This window comes from Cervus canadensis, chromosome 3, assembly GCF_019320065.1.
Source record: "Cervus canadensis isolate Bull #8, Minnesota chromosome 3, ASM1932006v1, whole genome shotgun sequence".
Classification (NCBI taxonomy): Eukaryota; Metazoa; Chordata; class Mammalia; order Artiodactyla; family Cervidae; genus Cervus; species Cervus canadensis.
The window spans coordinates 48434481-48457187 of NC_057388.1; the positions used below are offsets into that span (position 1 = coordinate 48434481).

The following is a 22707-nucleotide window of genomic DNA, read 5'->3' on the forward strand; positions in this document are numbered from 1 at the left end:
CTAAAAAAACCACAAACATATAAACTAGAAATATTAGGGAATAATTATTTGTATTTAAAGATTGTCCTTAAATAGCAAGGTTGAGATAAGATAACATATGGTACCACTACAAAGGCATGAATTCCATTTACATTTTCCTTAACAAAGAGAAGGACACTGATATTATTATGTTTAATAAGCAAGACGCTGAAAAATGAGATGAACTAAGTACAGAGATTTGGCAAAGTAAGCATAAAATCCAGAACTACTACTGTTCTGTATTTAAGTAAATCTCCCAGGGACTTCCCTGGAAGTCCAGTGGTTAAGATTCCATACTTCCAATGCAGGGGGGCTCAGGTTCAATCCCTGGTCCGAGAACTAAGATCCCACATGCTACGTGACACGGCCAAAAAAAAAAAAAAAAACTGAAATAAAATTAGATTCTTAAAAAAGAGAGAGAGATAAAAGAGGAGGAGTGGAGAATAGATCCTTAAGTCCTTATAGGCAAAAAAATAAATAAATCTCCCAACACATCATTGACTTTTGTACAAAAAACTATTAAATGGATAAGTTACTATTATTGTTTAGTTTGGTAGCCACTAAGATGAATACACCCAAGTCACAGGGAAAATGCAATGCAACTGATAGTATGAAGCAATAACATAAAAGACTCCAATATGATAATACCTAGCAATAATAGGTATCACTTACTGAGTCTTTACTAAGTAATAAGCATTTAATGATATTTAAAAACTCACAAGAGCCCATGACATAGTATATAATACATATGTCCATCTTATAGAGGAAGAAACTAGATGCAGAGAAGTTAGTTAATCCACCCAGGGCTATACAGTTGGCAGAATGAGAATTTCAACCCCCACAGTCAGATTTCAGAGCATAGAAACCAGGAACCATGCATCCTCCATTAAAAAGTGCAACAGGGTATTCAAAAAATGTGGGATGCATTTTGTAGGGAGCAGTGATTAGAGGGGCAGAGGACAGGGGAAGAATGATGTTTGAAAAGTTGAGAATAATTGTTCTGTGTGCAAAAGAGGTTTCTATGATGATCTTGGGATGAGGGATTTAAAAGAGAGAAAAAAGCACTTGAGAACCATCACATTAGGAGAACCAGGAAAATTCATAAATACTGGTACCTGATATGAACTTCAAAGAATCCATTCAAATGATTAAGATTTGAATAGCTGGGAACAGAGGCAAGAGCCAAAGAGAAGGTCTCGCATGAGAAAAGGGCCTCAGGAAAAAGCGAATAATGAATGCAGAGTAGTAGTGGGAGTTAAGCCAGGACAGGAAGGTGGCAACCATATGGTGGCTAGCTTGGACAACCAGGCAAAAAGTTTATATTTAGATCAAAAAGCAAAGAAGAATCATTGAGAGTGTTTTGAACAGGTGTTGGGCCCTAGAAAAAATGATCAAGCTAGCTGACACAAGGGAATACAAATTGTGTAATTCCACATATACTAAGTCCAAGACAAAACTAATCTTAAATTATAAAAATCAGAAAATGACTGCCTAGTGAAAAGGGAAACCATTTGGGAAGGGCACAAGAAAACTTTCTGAAGTAATGAGAAATGCTCTATATCTTATTTGGATGGTGCTTATCAGTTCAGTTCAGTTCAGTCAATCAGTGGTGTCTGACTCTGCAACCCCATGGACTGCAGCACACCAGGCCTCCCTGTCCATCACCAACTTCCAGAGTTTATTCAAACTCATGTCCATTGAGTCGGTGATGCCATCCAACCATCTCAATCTCTGTCATCCCCTTCTCCTCCTGCCTTCAATCTTTCCCAGCATTGGGGTCTTTTCCAATGAGTCAGTTCTTCACATCAGGTGGCCCAAGTATTGGAGTTTCAGCTTCAGCATCAGTCCTTCCAATGAATATTCAGGACGGATTTCCTTTAGGATGGACTGGTTGGATCTCCGTGCAGTCCAAGGGACTGTCAAGAGTCTTCTCTAACACCACAGTTCAAAAGCATCAACTCTTTGGCACTCATCTTTTTCTATAGTCCAACTCTCACATCCATACATGACTACTGGAAAAAGCATAGCTTTGACTATACGGACCTTTGCTGGCAAAACAATGTCTCTGCTTTTTAAAACGCTGTCTAGGTTGGTCATAACTTTTCTTCCAAGAACCAACATCTTTTAATTTCATGGCTGCAGTCACCATCTGCAGTAATTTTGGAGCCCCCCAAAAATAAAGTCTGTCACTGTTTCCCCTCCCCACTGGGAACAGTGGGGATGGCGTTGTTTCCCCATCTACTTGCCATGAAGTGATGGGACCAGATGCCATGATCTCAGTTTTCTGAATGTTGAGTTTTAAGCCAACTTTTTCACTCTCCTCTTTCACTTTCCTCAAGAGGCTCTTTAGTTCTTCTTCGCTTTGCACCATAAGCATGGTGTCATCTGCATATCTGAGGTTATTGATATTTCTCCCAGCAATCTTGATTCCAGCTTGTGCTTCATCCAGTCCAGCATTTCTCATGATGTACTCTGCATATAAGTTAAATAAGCAGGGTGACAATATATAGCCTTGACATATTCCTTTCTTGATTGGGAGCCAGTCTGTTGTTCCACGTCCAATTCTAACTGTTGCTTCTTGACCTGCAAACAAATTTCTCAGGAGGCAGGTCAGGGGGTCTGGTATTCCCATCTCTTGAAGAATTTTCCAGAGTTAGTGGTGACCCACACAGTCAAAGGCTTTGGCATAGTCAATAAAGCAGAAGTAGATGTTTTTCTGGAACTCTCTTGCTTTTTCGATGATCCAACAGATGTTGGTAATTTGATCTCTGGTTCCTCTGCCTTTTCTAAAACCAGCTTGAACATCTGGAAGTTCATGGTTCATATACTGTTGAAGCTTGGTGGTGCTTATAGGTTCACGTAAAATTGTCAAAACTCATTGAATAGAAGACTTAATATATGTGCATTTTATAGTATGTTAGTTAAATCTCAATTTGTTTTAAGAGTCAAAAAATTCACCTAGCACAGTAGAAGGGGAGCTAAGAAGACAAGTTAAGGTGACTAATACAGAAGTCCATGAGAAAATAAAGTATGTATATATATAAATTTATCTTGTCCCCTGAGAATGGGGGACATATACAATTTATCTTGTTCCCTGAGAATGCAGGCTGTCAGATGACGGGGACCAAATAATAACTTTTTCTTTTCAAGTTATTTTTTCTCATTTTTTTCAACTTTTATGCATCTGATGCTGCCATTTTATCTTCAATTATATTCTATCTCATAACCAATATACATGTATATAGGTATTCTGGTATGAAAAATACCTATAATTTCATAATTCTGATAACTTCAGAATTTCATAATTCTGGTATGAAAAACTTTAAAAATAATTAAACTACTGCTTGCTTATGTGCTATTAAGGGCTTGTCCTCCCTACTGACCTACTTCATTATGCATTATAACAATCTCATGAGGTTTCCTATTATACCCATTTTACAGATGAACAAACCAAGGCTGAGATGATACCTATAACAATAGAGTAAAATAGGCACCCTTGTCTATATATCTCAAATCCCAGGTTCTGAAGCACTGTGCTATACAGTAACACCAAAAATAATTAACAAAGTAGGGTTATCTGGAATTAACTCAGAGAAAGGGTGAGAAAGTCAGTACAGATTAATTCATAATCCATTAAATATATTTATCCCCATAGTTTTCAAAAGACTACACTAGTTAACAAGGGGTTATTACATGACTATTGGGTTATTTATTTTTTAATTGGAGTATAATTGCTTTGCAATGTTCTGTTTCCAATGTACAACAATGTGAATCAGCTATTGTTGTTCAGTCACTAAGCTGTCAGACTCTTTACAACGCCATGGACTGCAGCACGCCAGGCTTCCCTGTCCTTCACCATCTCTCACAGTTAGCTCAAACGCATTTCCATTGATTTGGTGATGCCATCCAACCACCTCATCCTCTGTCATCCCCTTCTCCTCCTGCCCTCAACTGTTCCCAGCATCAGGGTCTTTTCAAATGAGTCAGCTCTTGGCATCAGGTAGCTAAAATATTGGAGCTTCAGCTTCAGCATCAGTATTTCCAATGAATATTCAGGTGATTTCCTTTAGGATCAACTGGTTTGAGATCTCCTTGCTGTCCATAGGACTCTCAAGAGTTCTCCAGCACCACAATTCAAAAGCATCAGTTCTTTGGCATTCAGCCTTCTTTATGGTCCAATTCTCACATCCATACAAGGCTACTGAAAAAACCACAGCTTTGACTAGATGGACTTTTGTTTGCAAAAGACAACTCTGCTTTTTAACATGCTATCCAGGTCTGTCATAGCTTTTCTCCCAAGGAGCAAGTGTCTTTAAATTTTGTGGTTGCAGTCACCATACGCAATGATATTGGAGCTCAAGAAAATAAAATCTGCCGCTGTTTCCCTTTATCCCCACCTATTTGCCATGAGGTAATGAAACCAGATACCATGATCTTAGTTTTTTGAATGTTGAATTTAGAGCCAGCTTTTTCACTCTCCTCTATCTCCCTCATCAAGAGGCTCTTTAGTTCCTCTTTGTTTTCTGCTATTAAAATGGTATCATCTGCATATCTGAGGTTGTTGATATTTCTCCTGGCAATCTTAATTCTAGCTTATGAGTCATCCAGCCCAGCATTTCGCATGATGTACTCTGCATATAAGTTAAATAATCAGGGTGACAATATACAGCCTGACGTGCTCCTTTCCCAAATTTGAACCAGTCTATTGCTCCATGGTTCTAACTGTTGCTTCTTCACCTGCATACAGGTTTCACAGGAGGCAGATAAGGTGGTCTGGTATTCCCATCTTTTTAAGAATTTTCCACAGTTGTGATCCTCACCATCAAAGGTTTTAGCATAGTCAATGAAGCAGATGTTTTTCTGGAATTCCTTTACTTTTTCTAAGATCCAATGGATGTTGGTAATTTGATCTCTGGTTCCTCTGCCTTTTCTAAATCCAGCTTGCATACCTGGAAGTTCTCAGTTCACACACTGTTGAAGACTAGCTTGAGGAATTTTGAGCATTACCTTGCTAGCATGTGAAATGAGTGCAATTGTGTGGTAGTTTGAACATTCTTTGGCATTGCCCTTCTTTGGCATTGGAATGAAAACTGTTTCCACTCCTGTGGCCACTGCTGAGCTTTCCAAATATTCTGACATACTGAGTGCAGCACTTGAACAGCATCACCTTTTAGGATTTGAAATAGCTCAACTGGAAAACCTCCACTGGCTTTGTTCGTTCTGGCACAGAGGTTAAAAGTGTCTGCCTGCAATGTGGGAGACCTGGGTTTGATTCCTGGGTTGGGAAGATCCCCTGAGAAGGAACTGGCAACCCACTCCAGTATTCTTGCCTAGAGAATCCCACCGACGGGGTCACAAAAAGTCGGACACAACTGAGCAACTTCACTTTCACTTTCTTTTTCACTTTCAATGATTCCTAAGGCCCATTTGACTTCACACTCAAGGATGTCAGGCTCTAGTTAAGTGATCATACCATCATTGTTATCCAGGTCATTAAGACCATTTTTGCATAATTCCATGTATTTTTACCACCTATTCTTAATCTCTTCTGCTTCTGTTAGGTCCTTGCCATTTCTGTCCTTTATTGTGCCCATCTTTGCACAAAACATTCCATTGGTATCTTCAGTTTTCTTGAATAGATCTCTAGTCTTTCCCATCCTATTGTTTTCCTCTATTTCTTTGCCTTGTTCACTTTAAGGCTTTCTTCTCTCTCCTTCCTATCCTCTGGAATGCTGCATTCAGTCGGGTATATCTTTTCCTTTCTCTTTTGCCTTTCACTTCTTTTCTCAGCTATGCGTAAGACCTCTCAGGCAACCATTTTGCCTTCTTGTGTGTTTTTTCCCTTTGGGATGACTTTGGTCACCTCCTCTTTTAGTGTTATGAACCTCTGTCCATAGTTCTTCAGGCAGTACGTCTACCAGATCTAATCCCTTGAATTTATTTGTCACCTCTACTGTAAAAACATAAGGGATTTGATTTAGGTCATACCTGAATGGTCTAATGATTTTCCTTACTTTCTTCAATTTAAGCCTGAATTTTGCAATAAGGAGCTCATGATCTGAGCCACAGTCAGCTCCGGGTCTTGTTTTTGCTGACTTATATAGAGTTTATCCATCTTTGGCTGCAAAGAATATAATCAATCTGGTTTCTGTATTGACCATCTGGTGATATGTATACATATACATATACGTCCTTGAGCCTCCCTTGTAACCCCCATCCCACAGGACTATTGTTTTATAAACTGCTTAAAACAAGGGTGGAGTTTAATGTTACTTGCTTTAGGCATTAGATAAATGTTTATAGATTCATATTTATAACATATATACATAATATGCTATGTCAGGTCAATTCAATCTCTGCCAAATCTGGCTTCATGAAGTTTGAAGATTTATCACAACTAATGTCAAATAATTAGAAAACATTCTTAATAAAATCAATTTGAATTCAGTTTAATTTTTAAAGGTGATATGCCATCCTGAATGTATTTTTAGGCTTCAATTCTCTTGAAATCATAAGGATCCATAGATTTAATAGACTCCTAAAAAGGATGGTAACTTAATAGGACTATAGGAGCAGTTTCATAAGAAGAGGGATTCTATTTCTAAATATAAAAATTCATAAGTTCAGATCCTTCTAATTAAACAGACATGAATATTTAGGTAAAAATGGGAGTAAAACCACTACTAAAATATAAGAAAGTGATTTCCTAAGATAACAAACAAAGGAAGAAAGCAGTTCATCTTAGTGAGAGAGCAAATGCTTTAAGTGCTATAAAAATAGCATTTTACATAAACATACAACTCTGCTTATCTACTTGTTAAAACGTATCTCCCAAAATACTTCTACATGGCAACAGTTGGTTTAATAAAGTCTCATTTTTCAGGCTACTTAAGACTTTTCACAAATCCAAGCATGTCCTTCAAATTAGCATTAATGAGATTTTACTAATACCACCAACTTACATTTTACGATGCTTTCCCTAGAAACATATCCGAGATTGTTACTCTACTCCAGATAAGTATTCTTTTATCAGTGGGGGAAAAAAGACAAACCTAACTCTTGGAATTTCATAACTCATTTTATCATTGCTGAGAAAAGTTAAAAAAGACTCAAATGAAAGGGCAGATATACCATGTTCATGAATTGGAGAACCAAAAATTGTTAAACTATCAACTCCCCCAAACTGCTTTTAGATTATACACTCTCAATCAAAATACCAGGAGATCTTTCTGTAGAAATTGACAAGCAAATTTTAAAATTTCTGTGGGATGAAAGAATCAAGTATAGCCAAAAATTTTTGATAAAGAACAGACCTGGAGGGCTTACATTACTTGATATCAAAAGGAATCATAAAGCTGTAGCAATTAAAACTATAATACCATGGCCTAAGGATAAACACAGAGATCTCTGGAATAAAATAGGATAGAAATACAGGGTCAGTTGGTTTTTGATAAAGTTGCCAATTCAATGGGAAAAGGACTGTCTGTTCAAGAAATGGTGCTGGAACAACTGAATTTTGGTGGGGAAGCAAAAAGAAGTAAATGGCCAGCATTACCTCACACTATACACAGAAATTTACTGACAATGGATCATAGAACATAGAAACACAACATATAAAACATTTGGGAGAAAATACAGGGAAAAAAATTTTACAGCCTTAGGGTAGGCAGAAAATTTTATGTAGGACACAAGAAATTGAGAAACTGTATGTTATCAAAATTAAAAACTTAACATCAGTATGAAAACAAAAAGCTACAGACTATAAGAAAATACTGTCAAGACATATATCTTTAAAAAGATCATATCAAAATATATGAAGAACTCTCAAAACTCAATCATAGAGCTTCCCTGGTAGTCAGTGGATAAGATTCTGCTTGCCAGTGCAGTAGACACAGGGTCTGTCCCTAACCCAGGAAGATCCCACATGCTGCAGAGTAACTAAGCCCATGTGCCACAACTACTGGGCCTCTGTTCTAGAGACTGGGAGCCACAACTGCTGAGACCAAGCACAGCTACTGGAGCCCTCAGGCCCTAGAGCCTGTGCTCTGCAAGAAGAGAAGACACCGCAGGGAGAAGCCCAGGTACCATGACTAGACCAGCACCCACGGGCCACAACTAGAGAAAAGCCTGCATAGCAATGAAGACACAGCACAGCCAAAAATAAATAGATGAGTGAGTTATTTAATCAAATTTAAAAAATGGATTGCACAGCTTTCTCGGATGCTGTGATTTTTAAAAAATATACCCAATTATAAGGCAAAGTATTAATATTTGAACAGACATTTCATCAATGAAGATACATCAATAGTCAACAAGCACTTGAAAAAATGTTCAACATTTTTACTGATGAGAGAAATGCAAGTTAAATTCATAATATATCACTACACACTCAATAAATTAGCTAAAATTTAAAAGATTGACAATATTAAGTATTGCCAAGATATGAAGCAATTGAACTCCCACATATTGCTGCTGGGAATGCAAAAAAGTATAACCATTTTGGAAAACAGCTTGGCGATTTGTCAACAACTGCATTTCTACACTCCTAACCAAGAAAAGTGAAAACATATTTCAACACAGAGAATTATAAATGAGTAATTACATCAGCTTTGTTCATAAGAACCAAAAACAGGAAACAATTCAGTATCATCAGGCAAATGGCTGAGCCAATTATATATTTTTTCTACTACTTGGTAATAAAAAGAGACGAAGTACAAACAGCCATAACAACATGACTGAAACATTATGCTAAATGAAAGAAGTTATACACAAAAGTAGAATACATTGTATGACCTCATTTATGTGAAAGTCTAGAAACATGGAGATTAACTAAAGTGGCACAAGGTAACTTTGGGAGGTGATGGATATGTTCTGTATCTGGATTGCACTGATAATGATGGTTATACATAGGTATACATTTGTCAAAATTCATCAAACTGTACATTTTAAATGGATCCATTTTTTTTAAATGGATACATTTTATCATATACATATTGTTCACCAATTAAATTATTTTAAGAAAAAGCTGGTTTCTCTTGTCATACTCTGCATATTATACAATGCCAATTCCAATGACATCCAATTTTTAGTTTGAGTCATGGGTACCTGTGTCAAAAATAATCTAATTTACACTGACTTAACTGAAAGAGAAACATACAGTTTCAATATTATAACCCTCTCAGTTCTCCTCTCACTGCCTCACTGCACCATATCCAGTTGAACTTTAAATTTCTTGAAAGTTTTTTTTTTCCCTCTTATTGCTTATCATGGGCAATTCCTCTATACTCCATAAATATTTGTGAAATTAAATCAAACAGAAGCTCTCCACGGTCTTTCTTTCCTAGTGTTACTCTTGAGAACAGAATAGAAATTAAGCCTTCAAATGTCCTATGATTTTATTTTTTTCTTTCACTCACTTTAACACAACCTTCTTTCAAACAAAGTATTATGCCAGAGCCCAATATGTTAAACAGATGTACATTTATAGGTTTGAATTATAATATTTAATAATAAAGTCAACCAATAAGAACCTGAGTTCATTTATCAGCAGTACCCAATGTAACAAAATTAGTTATTTTTAGTATGCAAATGTATCTGTTGTTCTTTCAGGTTTTTTAGCAATTAAAAATGAAATTCAAATCAAATATTAAAAGCAGGGGTCAGCAAACTAAGACCCAAGGGCCAGAGCTTGCCCACCACCTGGTTTTGTACAGTTCTTGACCTACGAATGTTTTCTTTTTTACATTTTTCAAGAGTTTGAAAAAAAGAATATTTTTTATATGTGAAATTATATAAAAATTCAAATTTCCATATCCATAATAAAGTTATATTGGAACACAGCCACACTTAGTTGTCTATGGCTGCTTTTGTGCTACAATGGTAGAGTTCAGTAGTTGCAAAAGAGACTGAACAGTCCACAAACTTTAAATATTCACTATCTGGCTCTATAGGAAAAGTCTGCAGACTCCTTGTTTAACACAAATCCTCATAGTACCAATTTCATGGAGTAGAGTTTGGAAACTACTTATGACACAGTATATTTTGAAAGATTACCACTAAAATATTTTTCATTCTACTCGCTCTTCTACAAATGCACTCTTCCCACTTCCTCACCAAGAAGTCTAATTCTCTTCCTTCTGAATCTGGGCTCATTTTAGTGACTTGCTCGGCCAATACAATATAGTGGAAGTGACTTCTAAGACTTCCAAGATCAGGTCATAAGAAACCTTTTAGCTTCCTCCTAGGTCTCTTGGATACTCTGCTAAAGGATGCTTTCTCTGAGAACCTAGCATCATGATATGAGAAGCTTGAACCTCATCGAGAAGCCAAATATAGGTATTACTGCCTACAACCTTAGCTGAGCCCTAAGTCAACAGCCAGCCTCAACTGATATCCATGTGAGAGAGCTATTCTGGACCTCCAGCTCAGATGAGCCTTTAGATAACTGCAGCCAAGAGACATCTGACTGCAACCACATCACAGACTCTACATGAGCACCACCAGCAGCTCCAATCAATCAGTCAAGCTAAGTAGACTTGAATAGAATAAAATAGAACTGAATAGAATAATAAATGCTTATTTCAAGTTACAGTGTTTTGGGGTGGTTTGTTGTATGGCAATAGAGAACTGAAAAAGCACTATATTAAAACAAATCTAGGAAAGTTTCAGGTTAGAAATTCTAGACTTCTGAGTCAAGCCCATGCTTGGACTATCCATGCATATCAACAGGCCAAACCCTACTAAAGTCTCCACTAAACCTAGGTGTTCTAGAAGTAGCCATGGATGAAGGAAGTGGTAAATAATACTCTAATGGAGCCACTGTGGTTTCCCAATCTGTATGCATTCCAATCAGACTCACTGTCCCCCAAAATATGCCAATATGCCTGAATCTTATTCTGAAATTCTCACAAAGAAGTAGAAAATAATTTTTCTAATTTCTAAAATAACATCAGGATTGGCAAAGAAACAATTCTCGGTTTTCATGTTGTAAATGAATTGATGATTATAATTCCTCTTTATTTTTACTTGATAATATTAAATTGATATGTGAACTTAGGTGAAATGTAGTTGTTAGGTCACTACATAATCAAGTATCAGTATATGGCAGTTTACTGCTAATACATCTGGACTTAGTAATAGAAGTCCATATGGTTGCCTGCTCCTGCCTGAGGGGTGACAGCTAAGAGTTGTTCACTGACAGTATTTCCAATATGTGCCAGTTATGTGTGATAAACTCCTTAACCTGAAAATTTTAACTAAACTGAATATCAATCCCCTATGAAGCCGATACATCATATTTTCAATATTCCCTAAAACTACAGTGGATTCAAATTTCAAAGAACGAGTGCTTACTATATGTTAGGTATGCTGCTACACTCTGGAGATATGTCTTCAACTGATGTAAATTTCATTTAAAAGACAGAAGTGGCTCTGAATTATTTTGATATTCCAGACAGTCATAATGTGACACAGAATGGTATGTTTATTTTAAACCAAAAGGGATACTACTGGAACACTTAAGATTCTTAATCCTTCTTCTTAACTCTATAACTGTTTTCAAGTTTATTTAAACATTTATTCTTGTGATTATTTTTCACACTAATGTGGAAAATACTTGCAGAGACAAGTGTTTTAAGAGGAAAACATTTCATCTCTTAGTGGCTTAAAGCCATCCTACAAAAGTGCTGTAACCATTGGGTGATAGCTGCTGCAGCGGTGACTAGTAGTGAAAAACACGGGGCATTTGTCAAACCTGACCTATTTCATCAGTTTCATGTAGTCTCTCCCCTTCAGATCTCCTACTGAGTCCCTTCAAAGATCCTCATGATGGAACTTCCACCCAGTCTTACAAAGTGACATGTCCCTTTCTTCAGCCAGTCTTTCCCACTGCCAGAGTCCAATCTCCACAGTGACCCTTAATAAGCCCTACCCTGGTGCAGATGTCCTGGCCCAAAAAGGCAGATTCCCCTAACACTCAAGAGTTTGTCAGGTAAGTCACACTTTAGGCCTGGAGACCTTAGATGGTAGATGGCCAAACCCTGGTAGAACGTGGTACATCCATGATTTGCATCCAGGCAATTGAGCACCAGAGTCTCTGCACTTAAGTCACTGCAACAGGCACGTGGCTGCTGCCATTTCTACAACATGCTTTAAACATACATCTTGGTCCCTCAATTCACAATAAACTGAATCCATTACTAATAAAAGCAAAATCTCTACACAGAAAATATTACAATTTACTACTCACACAGCAAATGTGACATTACAGGGCTTTTAAATAATTCAAAACTGGCATTTTCTAATTAAAGATATACTAAGAAGCATGTTAACGAATGTTTTACACTTATTAGGGAAAAAATAGTGGGACATAAATACACTTCAAAAAATGTAAAATTGACCATATAATTTATTTTCTCATGTTCCATATAGTCTTGTATTGAACATGTAATAGTATTTGAACATAATTTAATGTGGTGACTACTCAACGTTAAAAATACACATTAATAGTGTAACTGATATGGATTCAACCCAGAATCCATAACAATTCTATTCACATCCTGTGTAACTCCATGGGGATTCTATGAGGAAAGTTTCCATATATGGTAATTTTCCCCATAGACTCCCCACAGTTTATACAGGATATGAATCTGGTCCATTGTGACAATGAAAACAACAGATCACTGAAAACTCATGTGTAATTTCTACTGAACAAACCAGACTAACAATTAAGGAAACCAGTACTCAAGTGAAAATAAGTACTCTGAACATTTTATAACACTGGGTATTTTCATTCCATTCCCATACTAGCAGAATCAGTATATAAATATCCAGGGGGAAAAAAAACCAAATTCCTATCTTTATTTCATTTAAAATATTCCCTTGATTCTAAAAATTATGATGCCAACTATTAACAGGCAAGAAACCCAAAAGGAAATTTCACATCAGACTTAACATTGTCAGAAGAAAAGAAAAGACAATAATACAGTATGACAAGTCAAAAGTATTATATGAGCTTTACTTCCCAAGCTCCTGTATGACCATGTCCCAGTGTAAATTCCAGTGATTCATAATTATTTTTCTTTATTGTGACTTTAGCCATCTGCATTTTCTATTTATCTAAAGTCATGTAATTTTTTTCTTTAATGTTCTAAGTATAGAGTTAGAGGTAATTTTTTGTGTGTATATTTAAGTATGTGTATTTCAAGTAAGATGAAAGCATCTAAAATTCAATACAGCTAAATAACAGCTGGATTAAAGATTTGGAAAGGAAAATGACTCTTTCTGAATTACCTAGCTTCATATGACAAAACTACTAAAGGGAGGGATATAGTACTAAAATGTCAACCATACTAACAGCAAAAACAGCAGTGTCATACAATTATTTAATAAGAACTAGGGCTTATACTGCAGAACAGTCCAGTTGTGAACAGCCATTTTTGAAAGACCATAGTTGCTGTTAACATCTCAACTGATTCACAGAAATTACACCAAAACAATAGACCCAAGTTTAATCTCACGTATGACTGGTTGTCAAGAATGGCCCTGAAATACATAAAAAGGGAATGTGACTCATTTATTCTTCTGTAAAAGAGTTGTCTGTTTAATTATACAGTTTCTTGGTGATCTAATATTGCTAGAGTATATTCATTTTACTCTCTCTCACATAATGGCTCAAAATTTGAGATAATTACATTGTTCTTAGAAGTATGATATCACACTCACTATTAAAACTGAGAAGCTGTCAGTTCCAAATTAATGCATTCATCAGTAATGAAAATAAAAAGCAACAGCTGCCCTTTTGGTGTGCATCAAAGAAAATCATATGGGGCAGCACATATACCCCAAATCCTTTCCAGCATCTAGCTGCCTACGGAGGGTGAGGTGGGCATGCAGAAAATGGCAAGGAAGATTTGCAAGACAGTCATACCACAGCTAAAGAGAACTGACAATCTGACACACAGGTCCACCATGTCCCCATCACCACTAAACTCACAAAATACTACTGCTCTGCTGGGATTTGGGTAATTTCTCCTTCCCTTTCAAGATACAGTAGATGTTCTTTCTAATATGTTACAACTACAACAAAATGTTGAGAGGAGGGATTAAATGACACTCTTTGCCCCAAGGGTATACTGTTTCTGAAAAGGTAGGATGTTGCTCTCTTCACTGGACTAATAAGGTAGGTGCTTTTAAATATATATTAACTTACTAGAAAATAGCACAATTCCCACCACAGCACATCTTAAATGGTACCCTTGAGGACTAAAAAACTTAAACACGGGAAGGGAGACAGGAGGAGGACTGAGCTAGAAAAACACTAATTGAATAAATGTCCATGTATTTGAAGTACTTACTCTTTGGAGAATAACTGGCTTTATGATGAAGGATGTAACCAAATGGCAGCAGGACAAAGTCAGTGTCCCTTACGCCACAAAAAGAAAAGATGAACTTTTTCTCTAGTTATAAAATTTTAAAAGGAAAAGAAATTTTAATTTTTGTGAATTCCATTGATTTTAAAATATGAACTATCATTAAATCAAGCATTCAACATATGCATTTAAGTGACCACTCCCCTCACAAAACTTTCTTTTAGTACTTACATCCTAAGCCTAAATTACTTTGACCAGACTAAAATTGCATCTCCTCATAGCAGATAAAGGGCAGGCCTACTACTCCCATTTTTAGACATGGGAAATTTCAGTAAAGGAAAAAGCTCAGTGAAATACATCAAGATGGTAACAGATTACAGAAGTTATACTTCCTGCTTTGTCCTAATGATTAATCTACACATAACATAGAACACTTTCATTTCAAAGTAGCCTGAAAATAGTTTGGGCCAATTTATACAACTATGGGAGATTCAGATACACCAAGTTAGAAAAAATGAGATTCCAACACTGTTGGAGTTCTTCTGTAAAGTGAATCAAGAAGATATTCACTGAAGCGAGGTCAGACAGAGCATTTATTAATTCTGTTGCCATAACTATGTAAGTTTTAACTCTGATAAACTTTTTACTTTTCCAGGTAAGTTTTTTTGTCATTTTTAAGGCTCTTAAAATGTGTGTGTGTTGGGGGGAGGAGGGGTGCTTCTTGGGCATTTACATTAAGTAATACGATTTCAGTGAGACTAAATATGTTATAATGTGATTCCTAGGTTACCTCAAATTCCTGACCTGAAACATGAAGTCAACTTACTCAATCCAGTACTTGAAAAATGAAGGCATGGAAATTGCTATTGACATTTCTTTCTCTTATAGGCAAAGAGTTAAAAGCAGAGAAAGAAAATTTTAAAGAACCATGTACAAGTGACAATATCAACAGAATTCAGAATAGTGATCACCTTTTGGTGAGGAACAGAAGTAATACTGGGACAAGAAATATTGACTAGGAAGAAATATTGACAAAAGAACTTTCTGGAGTAAAAGCAATGTTCTGTATCTCAAACTGGGTAGCAGTTCCAAGGTGTAAACAGGCAAAAATTCAATGTGTTCCACACTGATTTATGCATTTTATTGTATGTGAACCATACCTCAATTTAAAAGTAAAAGCAGGGGGCCCCGCCCCCGCCCGCTGTGCGCGCGCTGGCCGGGCAGCATGGCGGCGGCGGCGGGCGCCCCCCAAAAAAAAAAAATAAATAAAAGTAAAAGCATCCAATACAATTAAGGTACTGCAACCAGAAATTAAGGATAAGAATTATGAAATCAGAATATGTTAGGGAAAAAAATGAGCCTTTTCAGGATCTAGCATAGCACTGTACACAGAATAGATAGCTAAATGAGTATTTACTGTAAAAATTTAGTAAAAATATGCCAGGTGGTTTAGAAGATCCCTTCTGAACGAACTATAACTTCTAATGTGACTATTTTTCTTAATATTCTAAATATAGTCTCAGTCTATAAAACAGCCTCCAAAAGATGGAAATTAAAGGCCTGGAAAAGCTATGCCTCAAAACACAAAGAAAATACACTTGTCTCAACTCTGAGTACACATTTAAGGAATCTCCTTATCTAAAGAAGGCAGTCCATTCTCAACATTTTGCAGCCACTGACAGTACAGATCTATCTATGGTCTTCTAGTGACAAGCAGGAAACAAAACTTAATACTCAGTAAAGTAAAAAAAAAGCCTACATGATGATGTTCTGTCTTCTGAATGACATTCTATCTGTACACTAATTTGGTAGCTATGGAGACCAAAAGCAACCAGCAGTTTTCAAACACAGATCATAGCACATGGGTGATATTATCAAAAGATGAGGTTTAATGATCAAGAAAGGCTGTCTGCTGGGTAAACCTGGCCAGACAATGTTAGAGTTCCTATGTCAAGAACCCAAAGGTTCCCACACTGAGTTTCAACTTCTTCCATTTTCAGCTAAACAAAGTAATAAGACTAATTTTCCTTTAGGATGTAAATACTTCTATCTACTCTACCTAGGTTCCTACTTAAACAAAATTCAATGACTGAAATGAAACTAGAAGGTATTTGCCACTAAATAATCTGCTTCCAATCCTGGGTGACAATAATTCCAAATGTATCACTTAAGTGAATTCAAAAAACATTTTTAAATTATTAAAAAAAATAAAACTATCACATCCTGAATGGGACATCACATCTCATTGTTATTCTATCTTGACCTTGATAAGGCATTGTGGTAATTTCAGAAATGGGATGCTTCTAGGTAAAACAACAAAAATAATCCACCCTTTAAAATAGCCAATCAAGAAACAGAAGACCTGAGGAGTATTAGCTCTCTTGAAATACTGCTATTCTGGAATAATCATCAGCTACGCATAAATAATCACACTGATCACCCAAAATCAGAAAGGAGACTGAATTATATATTCATAAGAAATGTGTTTCTTAAATTCCTGCCCTAACCCTCTCTCCCCACAAAGCCAGTGTCTTGCCAGTGTTTAAAGCCCTAGGTCAGCAGGTTCAGTCTCTTTATAAATTCTGAACTGTCACCTGTGCTTATGGATAATGACAAAATATTCTGCAGAGCCTGTATAACTGCATTGACAAGTTATACTATTCTACATCCAACATTAAATAATCCACGTTACTTAGGCTGGTCATCATTTTTCAAATACCCATTATAGCTGTCCACAAGTGCCATCCAGCCCAGCCCCTTGTGCGGGGCCTGCTCTGCACCAAAGCAATTTCATTGTATAAGTTTTAAGACAGATATGCTGCTGCTGGACTGTGGCGCTAGCCAGCAAATCAAAATTGAAGCCATTGTGTAAAAAAAAAATCCATTTTTTAAAAAAAGCTTAATTTTTATTTATCTACATATAATGTCTGCCCCTATGTTTCTGTAAAATATGGGAAGAAGATATAATGATACCTCTTTCTCCTTTTAGATTAAAAAATGTGAGCCTTTTTTACTCTCTTAATAAACACTATCATGTCAGATCCTCACAGTATCTATTTTAGGGTTTAAGGACCATTACAGAACCACAACAATAGATCAGTGACAGACTTGATCCCACCAATTAACACATTCTGGGGAGGTTGCCTAGATTCCTGTCTTCCTCCCTCCCTCTTGGAGGCCTGATTTTGACCACACTGACATCCCTGGCCTTAAGGATGAATAACCCAGTTAAGGGGAAGTCCTTTTCCTGAGACCAATTTTTTTGTAATTAGAGTCAAAATACAAAGGCTGGTAATGACCTAAGGCAAAGTGATATGAACTCCAAGCCAATGAAACCATGACAGCAAGCAGATTTCTAAACAGCAAAGTGAGATCCATTTACTTACATGAAGACTCAGTGCCAAACATGGCTGGCTCCAGAGGCTGCTTTTAAAAAATTAGAAGAATGGAGGAAAGAAGGAAGAAAGAAAAAAATCGAGGAGAGTGTACGTGTGAGAGTGGAGAGATGAGCTGCTACACAGCAGAGGTCATGAAGACAGACAATGCAGTCCAAACTGTGTCCAGCTGCCAGATTCTCCTCTTACAAGCTTCAGTGTTCTCCCGTGTGATTGAAAAGCAAGGTCTCCTACAGCACCGAAAACCGAAGAGCTGCTTTTGAAAATCCAATAGGGAAAGGCAGGCCGACGTGGCTCTTCTGGGATGCAGGGAGGCAGGACTAGGTAGCAGCGGGGGCAAGACTGGGAGCAGCAGCAACAGCGGATACTGCAATCCCCAGCCCAGTTATAGCAGTAAGACAATAGCAGGGCTTATGCATACACTGCTGACGTCAGAGACACTGCACAGACCGACTGCGCGGCTCGAGCCAGAGGCTCCAGGGGCTTCAGGGGAGCAGGCAATTCAAAGGGGAATTCCTTTGTCACAAAATGCACAAGACCAAGAGCCACATACATATTCACATATATATTCACCCTCCTGACAAGATCTTCATCTGAGATACCACGAACTAAAAGAGACCTCAAAGAAATTTAAATATTGGCTTTATAGCAACCAACCACAAAGATATGCAAATCAGGGTTCTTGATTTTATGCAGCAAGTAGAACTTTTCAAGGGAATTAAGAATATGAGAAATGAGAAAAATAACCTACCTTTTAAAATAACTCGAGTTCATTGCTTTTTCAGTAGGCTTGGGGAGACTGACAGATTAGGGGTTGTACACTCAATCACAAGTATGTGAAAATATGTACACTATTCCACACACATCCTGGCATATAAATTCACAAGCAAATGTAACAGTAAAACAACACTGCTGCTGCTGCTGCTAAGTCGCTTCTTTCGTGTCCGACTCTGTGCAACCCCATAGACGGCAGCCCACCAGGCTCCTCCATCCCTGGGATTCTCCAGGCAAGAACACTGGAGTGGGTTGCCATTTCCTTCTCCAAAACAACACTATAAGGGCTTAAAACACTGTTTGACACCCGGTGAGCACTCAAATGTTAATGAATACATTATTAGCTATTTTACAACTATTATTCAAGTGTGAAAACCACTACTCTAGGAATATGTGTATGTACACATATTTTTCCTATCCTATTTTTCTTTGCTTTATTTTTCTTTATTTTGCCCTATGAGAATTCCTGTCATTTTTCCAGGGTAACTCAGTAATGTTAATGCTGTGCACACACATCTGTGTAATCCTGTGTGCAAGTAGGTATATATGATTAACAATCATATTTCTTTTTCATCCACCAAGACAAAGAAGATATTATTATTTTGTCTCTTGACTCATTACCTGCATTACCTTTACTCTTAGAAATCTACTTTTTTCTAAAAGCTATAAGCGCACAGGCTTTTCTTAGAATATCAATACAACACAAGCAAAGTTTGTTCCAGTATTTTAAAAATATTGAAATGCACAAAAAGTGTGGCTATTTTTCAATAATCCCATTGTTAAAGTTATATAAAACAATAAGTTCAAAAGCTCAAGTTTCTTTTCCATTCATTTATCTAAGGTATATACTTTTTCTAATACTTTCTAAAGTTTATAGACATGTCTTTATATAACACAGCTTTTAAACACTAAATTCTTATATGATTGTAGAACTGCAAATTACCATCTAAAAATATCGTTAATAGTTCTTTCAGTCAGTATATGTACATCCACCTCATCTTTAAGTGGTTACATAATAGTCCATCGTATGGATGTGCATAAAGGTAATTTGACCTTCATCTTTCCGAAAACGCTAAATCATTGCGGAGAAACTGCAATGATGCTACATAAGAACAAATGTTTTATTGTAGGTAAGATAATAATGGGGCTCTCCTGGTGGCTCAGACGGTAAAGAATCTGTCTGCAATGCCGGAGACTTAGGTTCAATCTCTGGGTCAGAAAGATCCCCTGAAGAAGGGCAAGGCGGTCCACTCCAGTATTCTTGCCTGGGGAATTCCATGGACAGACAGAGGAGCCTGGTGGGCTACAATCCATGGGGTTACAAAGAGTCAGACACGACTGAGTGACTAACACGTTAACATTAACAAAGATAATAATAAGGGCTTCCCTGGTAGCTCAGTGGTGAAGAATCCTTCTGCAATGCAGGAGATGCTGAAAATGTGGATTTGATCCCTGAGTTGGGAAGATCCCCTGGAGGAGGGCATGGCAACCCACTCCAGTATTCTTGCCTGGAGGATCCCATGGACAGAGGAGCCTGGCGGGCTACAGTCCATAGGATCACAAAGAGTCAGACACATCTGAAGTGACCGAACAAACACACACACAAGATAATAATAACCAATTTTTACTGCATGTTTACTATGTGCCAGGTATTATTTTGGAAACTTCACATATATCAGCTTACTTAATCTTTGTAACAATCCTCCAAGGTAGATACCATTATTATCCACATTTGATAGATGGTGCTCATGCAGGTTACTAAATGAAAAGCTGGGATTCAAACCCAGGCACTCTGGTTTCAACACACATGCTCTTAACTACTCATCTATAATGTCTCTTGAAAAAAAAAAATTACCAAAATTATATTTTAAGAATTCAGCTAAAATAAAAGGAAAATGAAAATCAATAGAAAATATGGAGAAGAAAGTTCTTAAAAGAAAAATGTCACCAAAAACACTAAAAATGAGAGAAAATTGCAAAAATTAAGAAAAATGCAACCTTCCCAAAATAAGTAATCCAGGTTAACAACCAGTGGAGAACACAGGTATACCTCAAAGATACTGTAGGCTCTGTCCCAGACCACCACAGTAAAGCAAGTCACACAACTTTCTGGTGTTCCAGTGTATACAGAAGTTATGTTTACACTGTACTATAGTCTATTAAGTATGCCACAGCATTATGTCTAAAAAAATATCAATTTTAAAATACTTTAATTGCTAGAAAATGCTGACCATCACCTAGCCTTCAGTGAGTTGCAGTAATAACATCAAAGATCACTCACTGATCACAGGTCACCATCATAACAAATGTCACAATGAAAAAGTTTGAAATATTTGTGAAAATGAAAAATGAAAAGTTTGTGAGAATTACCAAAATGTGAGACAGAGAGTGAGCAAGTTTGTCAGGAAAAAATGGTGCTGACAAACTTGCTTGGTGCAGGGTTCCCCAAAACTTTCAATTTGTAAAAGGATGCAATTTCTGCAAAGAGCAACAAAAAGAAGCTCCAGAAGACTAGGTATGCCAGTATCAATAACGGTCCTGGTATATACAGGTGTAGGAAGTGGGAAAGGGCTATACACTTCAAAAGGGTTGAAACCAGAATATTATCTTACATGAGATCTGTTTTAAATTGTATACAAGATGTTGCACATGAATAGTCACACAAAAGGGGGTGGATGTGGCCACAAGAAAGGCAAAAGGAAAAGCAGAATAAGCAAAGGATCCGTGGATAACAGATATAGTTATTCCTCCATATCAACCAGTTCCACATCTGTGGATTCAACCAACAACGGATCAAAATATTCAGGAAAAAAATATTACAGAAAGTTCAAGAAGCAAACTTGAACTTGACACAGTTTTTTGTGTCAAAAATGCTATTTTTGACATAGCATTTGCATTGCATTTACATTGTACTTACAACTTACATAGCATTTATCTCATATTAGGTATTATAAGTAATCTTGAGATGACTCAAAATATGCAGAGGGGATGTGTGTAGATTATATGCAAACACTATACAATTTTTATATAAGGTATTTGAGCATCTGCAGATTTGGGGTTGGAGGTAGTCTGAAACCATCCCCTGCAGATATTGAGTGACAAATGTACTCTCCATAGTCTATATACAACAACTTCTTGCCAACTCATTGATGTAGCTCCTCTCTTCAGCTCATATGTGAAAGTGTATATGTGCATATGTATATTTTCTGAGTGCTTATATTTATTTCTTGGCAAAGACTTCTAACAGTAAGTTAAAGTCTGCATTATTTTTCAAGACATCTACTTTTTAGATAACTATAGTAGGATCAGGCCTCCCTAGGGCTCAGTTGACAAAGAATCTGCCTGCAATGTGGAAGACCTGGATTCAATCCCTGGGTTGGGAAGATCCCCTGGAGTGGGGCATGGCAACCCATTCCAGTATTCTTGCCTGGAGAATCCCCATGGGCAGAGGAGCCTGGCAGGCTACAGTCCATGGGGTCGAAAAGAGCTGGACATGACTGAACGACTAAGCACAGCATAGCAGGGTCAGTATGTTAAAAAACATTAGGTCTCACCTGCCGCAAACCTGGACACATATGATAGCCTCTAATTTCTGTTAAGGTCTCTATAACCTTCAGATGTCAGAGGTATTTCTAAATACCTCCGGAAGGTTGGGATCCATATGGTTGAAGACCCATCTTTGAAAATACAGATTTTGAAATTTTAGTTTGCTCCCATTCTCTCCTCTGGGCAACTAGCATGAGCTCAGAGAATGAAGACAAATTTTAATATGCTACCTGAGGAAAATGTAAAGAAAGGAAATGAAGTTAGAATAAAACTGACTAATGTCCTCCACACTCCTTCATAAAATCACATAATATACTCTAAAACCAAAGTGATCTTTGGATTATCAATTATGTCCAATTATGCCTGCCTGTGACCTTGCCTGCCTGCTACCCTGCCCTTCTATTAGTAAAGTGAGTACTGTTAATTTCAGGATAAAATTAGTAATGAAAGAAGAGATCAACATTCAAAATAATTTAGTGGTCAAAATAATTATTGTTAAACTAGAATGTTGTGAGAAAAATGATAGTAAAATCTTAAAGTAGGTCAATAGTAATTTTTAGAAGAAACCTGAATCATAAATTGACTCAACAACTATTTCCTGAAAG

General features: G+C 36.9%; 1 protein-coding gene across 9 annotated transcripts in view; it reads right to left on the minus strand.

The window, feature by feature from the left end:
• Positions 1-22707, minus strand: part of ST7 (suppression of tumorigenicity 7) — a 253196-nt gene that overhangs the window by 180977 nt on the left and 49512 nt on the right. Inside the window, exon 1 of one of the 9 annotated variants that reach the window (XM_043463122.1) lies at positions 17774-18729. The exons of 6 other annotated variants lie outside the window; for them this stretch is intronic. In XM_043463122.1, the coding sequence (XP_043319057.1) occupies positions 17774-17795 (22 nt within the window). In that variant the 5' untranslated portion in view covers positions 17796-18729. Of the gene's footprint in view, positions 1-17773; positions 18732-22707 lie in introns of those variants that run through there. 2 more of the 9 variants (XM_043463126.1, XM_043463120.1) reach the window with 2 other exon arrangements.